Below are 14,739 nucleotides of genomic sequence, written 5' to 3' on the forward strand. Positions count from 1 at the left end.
CCAATAGACTCTGGTCGCAAAAAAAAACATCAAACGTTTTTCGAGAAACTGAAAAAGCATTTTTCGTGGTTTTGAGCTATTTTCTATGGAACGCACAAAAGAACGCAGCGGTATACCACAAAAGATCAAAATAATGGTCGCAGTGGTCCAAATCTTACAAAAAAAGGAACGCACTATTCATATCAATTCCCTAGTGATCAACGATGAAGATTGGATGGAGGAAAGATACAATTTTAAAAGACGATTTCAAATGTTTGAACCTGACCGTGATTTTTGGGAACGCCATGGTCCTGATCTTCGTCCAGGATCAATCATTTTCTCACAGATGGTTCAAAAATGAACAATCGGGTGGGAGCAGGAGAAACTGGCCCCGGAATAGACCTGTTAATTCCGATGGGCCGATGGCCAACTGTCTTCCAAGCTGAAGTCCAAGCAATACTAGAATGTTCTGAAATATGCCTACGCAGGAAATACAGACACTCAAACATTTGCCTTATGTCCGACAGGCCAGCAGCGTCAAAGGTTTTGAAGTCTGCGACATGCACATCAAAACTAGTTAGAGAGTGTGTTCAAAAATTGGGTGTCACTTCAAAAATTGGGTTGTAATAATCGAGTAGATTTATATTGGGTTCCTGATCGCTGTGGAATAGATGGAAAAGAAAAAGCCGATGAACTGGCAAGACTTGGATCGTCTCATCAGTTCATAGGAACAGAACCCTTCTGTGCTCTGGCCGCTTGTTTCTTTAGAATGAAACTGAAAGCATGGAAAACTCTGACAGTAAAATCCGATTGGACAAGCATTTTCATTGGTAGGCAGGCGAAGTGTTCCATCACATCGAACGTTTCTATGACTCGCAAAATAATGAAAGTTTGAAAGAAAGATCTATGCACGTATACTGGTTTAATAACAGAGTCCGTGCCGTTATCATTTGGAAGTTATGAAAAAACTTCAAAATGAAATAAATAAATGTCGCGTATGTGGCATGGAAGAAGAAGACTCAAAAAATCTGTTACGCCGATGTTTGGCAATTTTTATCAAAAGATATAAGTTCTTCGAGAGAAGGCTACTGAAACCCTCTGAAATCTGGAGAACAAATCCCAGATCGGTTGTGCGCTTCATGCGAAGTGTAATACCGGACTGGACTAATGCTATTGGTCAGATTGCAACGACCACATCCTATAGTGATTCGTTATGCTGACTTAGCAAGATTAAAAAGGGGGAATATGTCACAAAATATCAAAAAATTAGTCGCAGTGACAAAAAAAAAGGTACGCAAACAATCACATATTTCTAATATAACTAACCCAAAGAGATTCCGATACAGTTTCAGTAATAACCTACTAGTCACATTCATTTATAAAAAATGCGAATTTGTGCCTCAAATTTGCACTTAACTGAGCAATATTTAAAATTTTCATACAGACTGCATCACTTGTAAGAATCAGATGATCAAACAAATCACCAAAATTACCAAAAACCAACAACGAAGAATATTGATAGCCCGTTTTATAATCACAGACGAAAAACGTGAACTATTAAGAAGGAAGGGAGTTTGATTAAAATCTATGGTTGAAATTTGTGTATACTAAAATCTAATGATCCTAAATGATCCTTGCGAGATTTGCAGATGGTCAAGGTGCAAGTACCCCCAAAAATGTCGAAATATGTCAACATTTTTTTTTTGTTTTATTAGATAAAACTACTAATTTTTATTAAGAAGAAGTTTTCGATGGCTGATAACTTTGTAGAAGGTTTGAAAGTTCAGAAAAAACAGAACATTGGGATTTAAGCGCCATTCAAAGAAAACTTTATGTGGCTCGTAATTCGTAAAAGATTTTACCTTCGGTAAAATATACTATACCTTCAGTAAAGTTTCTTGCTTTGAGATGTTTTAAAATTTTGCTGGAAACACTACGCGTCTATCTAAATCAGATAAAAAAGTAAATTTTGTATCAAACTTTTAGGTAGATTGATCATCCAGTTTTTTATATCAATAGATGCGTTTCGGAATACCTAGAAACTTTTTCGAATATAAGCTATGGCTATAATTAACATTTGAATCACTTTTTAATTATTCGCACGAAAACGGCAAAATGAAACACTGTGCAATAATTAAGTTTTTTTTGTAAACTATATTCAGAATGATGTTATTCTAAAAAAAGTTGTGCAAAAGTACTAAATCATTGAATCTAAATAGAAAATCAATTCAACCTGCTATTTTTTTGTTGAAATGTTATATAATGATAAAATCGGTGGCAGACAAAATCGAGCAGTAAATACTGAATTTGCATGATAAAAAGAGGTAGAGAAAAGTTATCAAAGGATGACTTCTAGGGAATTGTCTGAGCCCTCATTTAAAAATAATTAAAAAAATGAACTTGAGATTCTACACTGAAACTGATTGGTTAAAAAAAAAAAACGAATGTTTTCAAATAATTATTCATCTCGGATTTTTTTCAAAATAAGTTTTTTAGATAGATTTAGGTGCCTAAAACTCTCCTAAACAAACCAAAGTGGGCAGAAAAATTCCTTTTACAAAAACTTTTTCATGTTTGACGCGGTTTCACGTTTTTGCCTCTGAGCCCTTTTCGGTAATGACAAGAGTTAGAGAAAAGTTGTCAAGGTTTTTAGGAAACGTCAAAATTTTTATTTACAATTATAAAAAAAAGGATTATTGAGATCCTACACTGTGATTTTTTTCCATTAACGTAAAAGTGTTCAAAAGTTGGCACACTTGAGGAAAAAAAGGTTTTTCTAACACAAACTTTTCAGGCGGCTCCATGCATCATCGTTTAAGAGCTGTTTTCTAATCCCACTTTTTGTTCTTGAAAAAAAAAAAGAACTGTTATTCGATGCAGAAACTCAAAATTTATTTTGTCAATATTTTTTTTTTATTTTTCTTACGGGTTTGTTCGGAAGACTTTCAGGTAACAAAATTGCCTATCTAAAAAACTTATTTTGAAAAAAAGTCGTGGAAGCCTGATTAACAATTTTATTAACTTTTGAATCATTTTTGGTTTTTCAAATGATTTTTTTCAGACAATTATTAATGTTTAGCTAATATCTTGTAGTTTTAAACAATAAACTAAAATTTAAAAAAAAGATCAAACAAACCGTTCTTGCTCTACAAATGTAATCAAAAATACCTTTTTTACATTACCCCTCTGCACAAATTAGTCGCGATGAAAAAAAAAAACAACAGCACAAAGTGACATTTCAGCCCATAAGAATGTGTGCAAAGTTTCATCCAAATAAAAAATGACAGTTGAAGAATGTATCAAAATTTGGACATATTTTATTTGGAATTGCTTTATTTGGAATTGCAAATTTTTCAAAAGTAGCTAATAGACCACATTTTGTAAGTATTTTAACCAACCATGTAACCTGTCTAGATTGAAAATTTTGTGTGCTTTTGTGCTTGCATTGTTTTTACGAACCTTTGGCCTAATCATAAAAACTATGCACTATGACCGAAAAAAAGAGCTTATTCAATTACTAACAGAAGATCAATGAATATATCCATGAGGAATACTGATTGTTTCGGATGCATAATATTGTCACAATTAGATAAGTTAACTAGCTTGATTTTTTTACTTAATGATTGAAACGACAGCCATCTGCATTATTTTTCTCTTTGTTCATGGTAACATTCACTCGGATTATTTGTCTTGTACTGGGACTTGGTGTGCGATAACAAAGTGATCTATAACCAGCCGGTATTTGTGGTGAATCTTCCGTCATATTTTCAGTTTTATCCGACTGAGGGCCGCAGTCATCCATTTCGTAAGAATCCAAGTTTAAAAACATGTCATAACCGGATGGAACGCTAGTTTTACTGACAGGTTTGATAGCAGTTGAATCCGTTCCCTGAAGTCTTTGTTGATGTCTATTTATCATTTCTAAAGATATATTCGAAATACTATCCAGCAAAATGTTAGCGAAACTGTCTTCCTCGTTTTCAGTTATTGGTCGAATTTCGCATTGCAGAAGTTCTCGTTGTTGAATCGGACCATTTTTCTTATCGTGAATTTCAAACCCTTGAATAAAGATTTGAGGTACTGTCGAAGTTGTACACGCTTGGCTTTCAACGACAGTCTGATTAAGGTTGCAGCCTTTCGTGGGTTGCTGATGTTGTACACAAAATGGGGGCAGTTTTCTTGAGCTTTTTAGGCTCTTTGGCGCTAGAGTTTTGATGCCCGGGGGAATATTTAGATTGACAATCATCAGCGGTGTTTTAGGTTTCTCATACGATTTTCTGGAAAGAAAGAGAGACATAAAAAATAATAAATTATAACACAAGAGCGGTGAGTTAAAATTTATCAGAGGTAGCCTTTCAGGGTTTCATATGGCGTGTGAAAGTTGTTTCATGCTGTTTTGTGAATCAACACAAACCGCTAGCGCCTCGTAGATTAAAAATAATTTGGTCGTAACAGAGTTTGCCTTCTTCTTTGCGAATATCGCGTCGATTCTCGCAAATACCGGTCTAGAAGTGACTCATAATGTCTGCAAGTCTTCGCGCTAACCTACATCAAATACGATATACTATGCCTCTGGGATGGATTTTTTGCAGTTATTTCTTTATTTTTCTTCTGAGCAGCGAGCTTGGGTGATGTTCACTGAAATCGCTGTTCATTTTCTGATACTCAGTTCTGTGGCTGCCGCGTCCAATAAGCAGCACACTTCATTTAATGTCTTCTCATTAATTGACCCTGGTGGCTGTTTCGATGTTCTCGGAAAAGAAGCGGCATGAATACATACACAATCGCGTCAAAACTTATTTACATATATTTTTAATTATGTGAATGCGCTATATTGGCTATTAAATATTAGCAATCAAACGAAGCCGCCTCATCTTGTTTTTTTGCATCTAAGCAGTGATTCCATATATTATGCAGATATGATATATGTAAGAGCAAATGAAACTAGATCCAGACAGATATTAGCTAGTCACAAAATAGAGTGAGATATCTTCGTTAATCGTGAGATCGGATCATTCTGAACATATTGCATTTGTTATAACCATGATCTGAAATTTGACTCACCAATGTATTTTGAAAAATAAATATTCAAACAGAAATGTAGACTTTTAACATATGTTTAGTCTATTTTCATAAAATTGTTTATTCTATTTTTCTCTTTTTTCTTTTTCATACTACTAATATGAATGGAATAGAAAGACATTTGAAATTTCTCGCAAATTTTCGAACAATCAGGTCTTTAAAGCGTATTTTTTCCTGATTTTTTAGGAGGTTTTTTATGCAGATTTTCGAATTAACACGATTTATTCTTACGCGATTTCTTTTCTTGAGGTACGTATCCCACGCGTAGAAAAATGTGACTGTATTTAAAAATTATAAATGTTAGTTTTCCAGACAATGGAGACTAAACAAACTTTAAAAATAAAATTTATTCTTCTAATAGCTAAAATAGGATACAAAGCAGTTTTATTGATTTTAAGGTTGTAATGCTGTTGCTTTTGAGTAGCTCACATAATCTGGTTTGGTTACAAGAATAAGTACAGCAGAGTATTTTTTTACACGAGAGATACGGACCGCGGAAAAAAACCGTGAAAAAAAATGAAATTAACGTCGTTAAAACAAACACTCGAAAATAACGTCGGAAAAAAATGTGTGCAAAATACACCTTAATGTCTGTAAGCCTTACTGTTACTTACTGTAACTGCTTACGCAAGGATAAAAAACCGTGCGAAAAAAGTTTAAAAAATCGCGTTCGTCGTAAAAAACGTGTAAAAAAAGACGTTACTGTATATAAAGGAATAACTTTTCCACCTGTTAGACTAGAAAAAGTATATTAGGGAAAAACTAAGAAACTATCACTGATGATAACATTATCTAAAACTCAATTACTTTTTTTTTTGTTGGGAAATTCATACAGTCGCGATAAAAAAAAAAACAACAGCACAAAGTGACATTTTAGCCCATAAGAATGTGTGCAAAGTTTCATCCAAATAAAAAATGACAGTTGAAGAATGTATCAAAATTTGGACATATTTTATTTGGAATTGCTTTATTTGGAATTGCAAATTTTTCAAAAGTAGCTAATAGACCACATTTTGTAAGTATTTTAACCAACCATGTAACCTGTCTAGATTGAAAATTTTGTGTGCTTTTGTGCTTGCATTGTTTTTACGAACCTTTGGCCTAATCATAAAAACTATGCACTATGACCGAAAAAAAGAGCTTATTCAATTACTAACAGAAGATCAATGAATATATCCATGAGGAATACTGATTGTTTCGGATGCATAATATTGTCACAATTAGATAAGTTAACTAGCTTGATTTTTTTACTTAATGATTGAAACGACAGCCATCTGCATTATTTTTCTCTTTGTTCATGGTAACATTCACTCGGATTATTTGTCTTGTACTGGGACTTGGTGTGCGATAACAAAGTGATCTATAACCAGCCGGTATTTGTGGTGAATCTTCCGTCATATTTTCAGTTTTATCCGACTGAGGGCCGCAGTCATCCATTTCGTAAGAATCCAAGTTTAAAAACATGTCATAACCGGATGGAACGCTAGTTTTACTGACAGGTTTGATAGCAGTTGAATCCGTTCCCTGAAGTCTTTGTTGATGTCTATTTATCATTATCAGAAAAAGTATATTAGGGAAAAACTAAGAAACTATCACTGATGATAACATTATCTAAAACTCAATTACTTTTTTTTTTGTTGGGAAATTCATACAGTAAGGTCTTTTTTTACAGGTTTTTTTCACGCGGGATATATGGTTATCATATATCCGTTTTCAAAAAAAAATCACAATTTTGGTGTAAATACTGAAAATTAAAAATGTTGAATTTTGGTCTCCAGATTGACCTCTATCATATTCAAACGAGGTTCAAACATTTTAAAACGGTTTTCCTCGTTCTCAAAAGAGTCTTTTTTTACGCGATCCCATACAAATTTGGAACGCATCCCTCGTTTGAATAAAAAAAAATTGCACAAGAATATAACAGTAACTCTCGCTAAAATTAGACTCTATTTGCACAAGATCTTTTAAATTTGATATAATGAAAAGCTAGTAAGGTTTGTTTCATATAAAATGCTGAGAAAATGGATTAGCTCTATCTCGGAAATGATATTTAATTGTACTTTCAGAAAAAATAACATTAGAAAATTATTCCGTCAATCGCGAACTTTTTCTGAAATTCACGCCATCATTTTTTACACACACCTTGTCTACCTCAGCCACTCGTTTATTCCAATTGATCGCCATCCGTGCAGTATCCCGCATTGCCTTTTAGTCTTCTTCTTGATTATTGTCCAGTGTTTTTCGATTAGGCGAAATCGGGGGCAATTGGGTGGGTTTTTATTCTTTGTGTTGAAATTCACCTTGCAGTCATGGTACCACTGAACTGCCTCCCGATCGTGGTAGCAGCTTGCTAAATCCGTCCAAAACTTTATAGGACCTTTGTGTGCTTTAATCAATGGTAAATTATAAAATCATTATGATGAACGTACTTACATATACACTAATGTCCCTTTTTACGCGAATTCCGGAATTTACGCGGTATTTTTTTTGCGCGGATTTCGGTTTCCCTTCACTCGGAATGCAGAATTAATGCAGGTTTTTTTTTATGCGGATTCTGGAATTCACGCGGTTTTTTTTACGCGGATTCCGGAATTTACGCGGTTTTTTACGCGGATTCCGGAACTTCACGCGTTTTTCTCACGCGGATTCCGGAATTTAGGGGTTTTTTTATAGATTTTTTTGACGTTGACTAACGTCTACATCGAATCGAAAAGTTGCCAGTGTTGTTACTGTTGTGAAATATAATAGCACCTTTTGGTGCTCTACAATTATGTGATTGAAGTAGTTAAGATTTTTCATCATGTGTAACAGACGGCAAACTGCAGAGCATTTGCAGCATTTGCAAGCCAAGAAAAAACCAACATTGCCTCAAGAACGCGTTGGTGGCCCTGAAAAGGGTCGGTTGTAATTAATACTTGTTCTCCTGCTAGATGGCAGCAGATACCAGAAATGCAGCACTTACACTATTGCGTCTTTGTGAAGAAAAAAAAACTATTGCGTCTTAAAACGAAACGGTTATAGTTGGACATCACAGCGGAATTTCGACCTTCATACTCATGTCTACCATCGACAATGTCAAACACGCAGCAACCTGCTTCAATTCGACACGGGAACGGGAACATTGTCTGCCTTTAAGCCGCAGCACGACACGATACAATGTTATTTTGTTGCCTTTATGAGAGCTCTACGGTGCGGCCTGACAGAATGTCCACAAGATATCATTTTTGTACATCCGTATTGCGAAACTGAGACGAACTGTGGGAACTTGAAATTAAGGCGAGGCTATTGAAACAATAGCTCTAAACCCGAATAAAATGAGATTTTTTTTCGTACATTAATATTGCGACATACGTAATAAAAATTTTCGAACTTTGGAGTATGGTATAACTGGCAATAAAGAAGTCACATCTCTTTTTCCAGTTATATCATTCTCTACCGATCGAAAAAAAAAATTATGTCAGAATGGATATCGCACGCGATCTGACCATGAAGCATTTATGCGATAATTGAATGAAAATTGCAATTGCAGTAATCGGCCTTTTTCATGGCTACTACATGTTTTTTGAAGAGCAAAATGAATGGTTATTATTAAACTGCAACTGTGGTTTGATGCTGCTGCAAATGCACAGAAGTGTGATGTTTATTACGATTCGTTGATACTGTGCATAACCGGCGACATATAGGGAACACATCCGATTTCAAACAGAAAAGTTCGGCACGTTCTGCCCACGGTGCTGGGTCCGTTTTAGAAAAATCACAACACTTCATTAACAAGGATGTAACGTCTTGAAGAAGACGGCTATAGTTTAACATCACAGCAGAATTTCGACCTTTATACTCATGTCTACCATCGGCAATATCAATCTGCTTCCATGCGACACGGGGACGGGAACATTGTCTCCTTTCAAGCTGCAACACGACACGATACATGTTATTTTGCAGCCACTATGAGAGCTCTCTCAGTCCGGCTAGACAGATTTGATTTGATTTGAATTTTGTTGGAGAGGCTATAACCTGAGGGGTCATTCAGCTCATCATTTCTTGTGCATCCGTATTACGAAACTGGGACAAACTGTGGGAGCTTGAAATTTCATTATCGCACGCGATCATGAAGCATTTATGAATTAATTAATACAATTTCTTTTTATATTTTTTCAACAGAGTCAACATAAGCACATCGATTAGTGCGCTTTTGACGTAGAATTACGTCATACGGCAACATATATAGGGGTACAAATTGTAAAACCGAAAAAATCGGGAGCGTCACGAAAGTAGCCCACTTTCTAATGTTTCAAACTCAGTCATTTTCCAACTAATTTCGTTCATTTTTTAAACAAAAATAATATACGAAAAAATGTACCGCTTCACACCATTAAATTGATTAACCCCAATCGAGTGTATTTCCAAACCTATTGCAAAAGAAAAAAATATTGACATAAACCAGACTGTCGTAATTCTACGTTGACCTTGTGGTCATGTCATGTAAACAACCTCTTCAACTATTTTGCACATTTTTTTTGCACTTGGGATGAGCATCATGAATCGTCAATCAAAGAATTTCATTGCCATAAAACATATTTTACTGTCAGCAGTTTCGCTCTCTGATGATGTCCAACGTGTTGAATTGAAACATAAAGAGATAATTTTTATGTACAGACCGTATCTACCATTAAAAACAACCAGATTATTATATTCGGGCATCTGTCCGATTATAAGCATTTTAATGTGCTTACCTTCCATGCTGTCCGAGTGAGGAAATCGCAGAGTCTTTGTCGTTGCCTTCCAATTTGCGAGCAGTGCACGGTCGCATGATTGGTCCTTCGATGGGCTCGCGTGGTTCTTGAATGTGACGTTCGGTTAAACGCATCCTGCGACACAACATTTCACGTTTTTAGATATGGATGAAATCTGAAATAAGGACAGACTAGATTTAAACGATTGTATAAAAATTCATTTGAAAGATATTATACATTATAAGAATATAATTATGATTAATATGAATTGCCATTAATATTAAAATTAAAACATGCTATTTGTACAAAAAGAAATAGACGTTGAATATACTTAGCGAAATGCTTCCTGGCTGATCACGAAGTACGATGTTGATTCAACAAGCTCTGTACAGTGCATAATGTTTGTAGGGATAAGCGGGGTAAGACCGCCCCCTTAAGCAATTCTGTTTATAGAAAAAAAAGTTGCGGCTGCAATTTCATTTTTTCTTCGCTAAAAGGTTCTTCTATTAGGTTCTAATACCCACATTCAAAAAATAAGAACTGAAATATTCTTGTTTATTTTCCAGATTTTTTTTAAATTTTTAAAATTCATTGAAAATGTGCAGATCCTTTTTATGCGGGGTAAGCCCGCCCACCAGCGGGGTAAGATCGCCCACCATTTTTTGAGGATAAACAATATTTCCATGGCCGAAACGGTTGATTTTATCGGTATAGTGTCTCTCACAAAGTTATAGATGGTATTTTTTTTTCTTTCTTACCCTTAAATGCGCACGACGTTAAAAAATCATCTAAAAACATAAAATCTTTGTTTAACAGGTTAACTGCTCTAAAACTAACCAATATGCTTAAAAAATTTGAAAGATTTACTTATTAATGTGCAAATATTGCCATGTTGTTTCTAAACAACACTGTGACTTTATCGCAGAATAAAGTCGAAACAATTACTTTTGTTAACAGTAACTTTAAAATTGACCTTTTGTTGGTATAATTACTGATAATTCAGACGTTTTCTCTAACCAGTAACCTTATTTTGAAATTTATTTTCAAAGACAGTCAGCACCAGTCGGGAATCTCGCCATGTTTTTTTTCGTTTCCGAGATTTTAACAGCAAACATAAAAACAAAACATCAAATACAGTACTTCCAGCTGTTAAGTTTTCTTCGTTAGAGTCTAGAGAGCTGTTCTAATGAATTAAATTTCTAAAAAATACTAAAATATGTATATTTAAAAACGTTTTTAGTACTGTTGTTTCAAAACAACATTGTGCATTTAAGGGTTAAATAAAATATACACTGTGAAAAATCTGAAAAAAAAATTTTTTTTCTAAGTTTTAACTTATTTTGGTTTCTGATTGTTCAAGTTCAAATCAATGTTTAGGCAACTTTTTTGGTTTTCAAAATAAATAGATTTTTCAGAATTGGGGGTTTTCAAGATAACTAATTCATAATATACCTATCTTTAAGCTAAAAATTAAAACTCATTAAATCTGTCTGTATGATTCTTTTGAAGACTTATTATGTATAGAAAAATACTTTATTTATATTTTCAATTTTCTATGCTCTTTTTTTTTAAGAACAAAATTACCAACGACTCTATACACCAAACAAACCGTCCAAAAAAAAAATTTCTTAACAAAATTTGAGCTATATATATTTCTATAACTCCACGATCCAACAACCATAAAATTTTAGCTTACCTTTCGTAGATTTTACGGGCAAAAACATGTTTTTTTCAAATAAATTGGAAAATATATATATATATATATATATATATATATATATATATATATATATATATATATATATATATATATATATATATTTTTTTTTTTTTTGTTACTTCCGAAAAAGTACACACTCTAAAAAAATTTAAAGAATAGATATAAAAATAGAATTAAATATATATATATATATATATATATATATATATATATATATATATATATATATATATATATATATATATATATATATATATATATATATATATATATATATGTGTGTGTGTGTGTGTGTACTTTTTCGGAAGTAAAAAACTACTATTTTCAATTCTGCGGAAACCGTCCTGGCTCTAAAATTATTTTGGTTCATTAACACCATTTTCAAACAGGTTTACTTTTTTCAAAAATAAGTCTTGTTAAAATATATTACTAGAAAAGCTTCAACCAAATCGAAAATGGTCGATTAACATCGATGTCTTATGTGGCTTGAAGTTGCTTTACTGATCCTGTAAATATTCCCTTTGTAGTGTCGAGGCATTTGGGTCTTGAAGTAAAACAACAAGCAGTTGTATACGTGGCGGTTTTACCCCTTGTATAGTGGGCGACTTTACCCCCAGTGGAACATTTTCATATTTGACCGAAAAAGTAGTCAAAATTACAAGATTACTCACGGCCTTCGATATTTCCGAAAGAAGATAGATTCAGGCAAGCGATTAAACGTATATTCACGAACAAAACAATTGATTTTTAGACTGAAAAACCTTAAGTCCCGTTGCCGCAAAACAAAAGCGCATTGACTGGTTGCCAGCTGAAAGGTTGTTTTTGATTATTTCTGCGACCGTTCGCGCCAGGGGGAATCTATCTGTCAAATATCGTGAAACCGTGACCAGCACATTTGGCAACAAGGCGTCTGTATGTTTTAGTTTTTGTCGTTTTGATCGAAGTAAAATGGAACGTTTTCTTTTAACAAAACTCGAGAAATAGCGGAAAACTTTTATTAATAATGCGTTCCGTAGTGAAATTTTGGGACAGCAACAAGTTTTTAACGAAAATTGGTGATGGATTATCGTCACATTGGTAATTTATCAAACGTCATGGACCAACAAACTTCATGGACGCACACATACATGAAATTTGACAGCGGTAAATCCCCCCTGGTTCGCGCACTATCAAAACAGAAAAACGTGCAAAATGTTATGTAATTATACTGTAATAGACACGTTAAAGAAATGTTCCAATTATTTTATAACTTGTTAGTAAAACTACGGTGGGCGGTCTTACCCCGCAGGGCGGTCTTATCCTGTTTACCCCTAAACGAATTCAAATCAAAACTTGAGCGAACTAGAAGAATGCAATAATTGCTCATGCTCGAATTGATGTTGCTGCAATTTTTGGTTAACGGAATAGTGAAAATATATGTAACATATGTACTGAACTAGTTTTCATGTGCACGGATACATCAGTGTCGTAATCGGAATACGTAACTGCGTACGAGTAAGTTCAATATTTATTTTTGAAGTTGATAGTAGAATTCAATGGGAACTTTTCGAGATTTGATATAGTGCTATATGAATAGGCTCATACAATATTTTTAAAATCGGTTTTGAATTAGAAATATTTCGAATCTGAACTACCATGCTGCTAATGGATATATAGATAAGTATGTGCTCACATTAGTGAGTTGTTAAAAAATATTTATTATTAAAGTTCGTTGTACAACTTGCTTCTTTCACACTCAAAATTAGACTGACTAAACCTGTGCTCCTGAATTGTATTCTACCTGTCCACTGTACTGCATACTGCTGCGTCAGGTGTTCCTGCTGTTCGTCGTCGTTGAAACTTTCCAGAGTTGCCGTCGATGGTGTCGATGGTGGCTCGTTTTGTTGTGTCAGGAATACCGGCCATCCACGTGTTGTGTCGGGTGACGTGCTGCGTCAGGGCAGTGCGTCCGGTGCTACTGTCGTTCAATAATGTTCATGGATCGGAGCATGGAATGTGCATTGTCGGCGTCTATTCCACGATCGTTTGAATATCGTGGATAGAGCATTAGTTTATCCATAACTATATATAGTTTACAATAATGCATTAGAGAAACAAGCATACCTACAAAATCCTCACAAAAAACGTATTAAAAAATCCTCACACAAAAAAATCGTACTATCGAGGAACGAAGATGTTAAAGTAAATTTTCCACTGTGTCAATCAATCAATTTTGGAGCTTAAAATTTATTCAACAACTCCGTACGACTAAATAGATCCCGGAGTAGTTAGGGGCCATCCACATACAACGTGGACAGGTTTGGAAAGGAGGGGGGGGGTCTGTGTCCACGGTCCATATAAATTTTTTAGAATTTAGGGGGGGAACTTCAAAATCGTTAAAAATCTGTCCACGTGGTATGTGGATGGCTCCTTAGCAGTTTATCCATACGGTATATGTATCATCGAATACTCGGCCGTCGGCCAATTTGTGTAGTCAAGCGTTGGTAGACATAGTACGCGCAAATAGACACTCAAAAGTTAAATACAGATTCAAAAAATGTATGGGGCTTCTGGTTCTATTTTTTGACTGTAGCTGTTTCAGTCTGCGAATTTCCAGCCCTGCTTTCTTATTTTCAAAGATATGCAGAACATTGTTATAAAAACATCAGCTTCGATACGTTATCGTGCTTCAAACAAATATAGGGCAAAAGACCTGTTCTCGGCTTGTTACGCAAGAGTCAATCATTTTTATGAAGTACTTGAATATTGTAAATTGTTTTAACTACATACTACTACATACATAATAAATTGTTTTATACACAGTTTAAAAAGTTCTTCTGCTAAAAACATGAGAAAACTGAAGTGTTCAATATAGCCCCGCGCATCAAAACAAAGGCCTCGCACAACGACTTATATGCAATGCTTTCATATGTGCAATTTAATAATTATCGTATTAGTTTTTGGTGAAGTGCCATTGCCATTTTTGTCTATAAATATGCAGTCAGTGTTATAACTTGAGTCTTGATTTGTCTACATTTTGTTTCACGTTAGTAAATTCTTTTGATCTGATTAGCATGGTTCCCATACCATGTCCCTTGATGATTCTAAATTTGCGGCCTAGTTTAGTGTTGCAGATATTAAAATAACATCGTGAAATTGACATGTGAAACTTACTTATTCAGTTATTAAATATTATCTTTAAAAAAAACTCCTAGAACCTGTTAGCGAGCAGATTCTAAGTTTATT

General features: G+C 34.3%; 1 protein-coding gene across 3 annotated transcripts in view; it reads right to left on the reverse strand.

The window, feature by feature from the left end:
* Positions 1 to 3,569: 3,569 nt before the first annotated feature.
* The window catches only part of LOC129732977 (uncharacterized), an 84,978-nt gene continuing 73,808 nt past the window's right edge, over positions 3,570 to 14,739 (reverse strand). For 2 of the 3 annotated variants that reach the window (XM_055694476.1, XM_055694475.1), the window contains 2 exons: positions 9,795 to 9,969; positions 3,570 to 4,256 (listed from right to left, as the gene is read on the reverse strand). In XM_055694476.1, coding sequence (XP_055550451.1) covers positions 3,596 to 4,256; positions 9,795 to 9,943 — 810 coding nt within the window. In that variant the 5' untranslated portion in view covers positions 9,944 to 9,969 and the 3' untranslated portion in view covers positions 3,570 to 3,595. Of the gene's footprint in view, positions 4,257 to 9,794; positions 9,970 to 13,294; positions 14,528 to 14,739 lie in introns of those variants that run through there. The other variant, XM_055694477.1, reaches the window with a different exon arrangement.

This window comes from Wyeomyia smithii, chromosome 3 (assembly GCF_029784165.1).
Source record: "Wyeomyia smithii strain HCP4-BCI-WySm-NY-G18 chromosome 3, ASM2978416v1, whole genome shotgun sequence".
NCBI lineage: Eukaryota > Metazoa > Arthropoda > Insecta > Diptera > Culicidae > Wyeomyia > Wyeomyia smithii.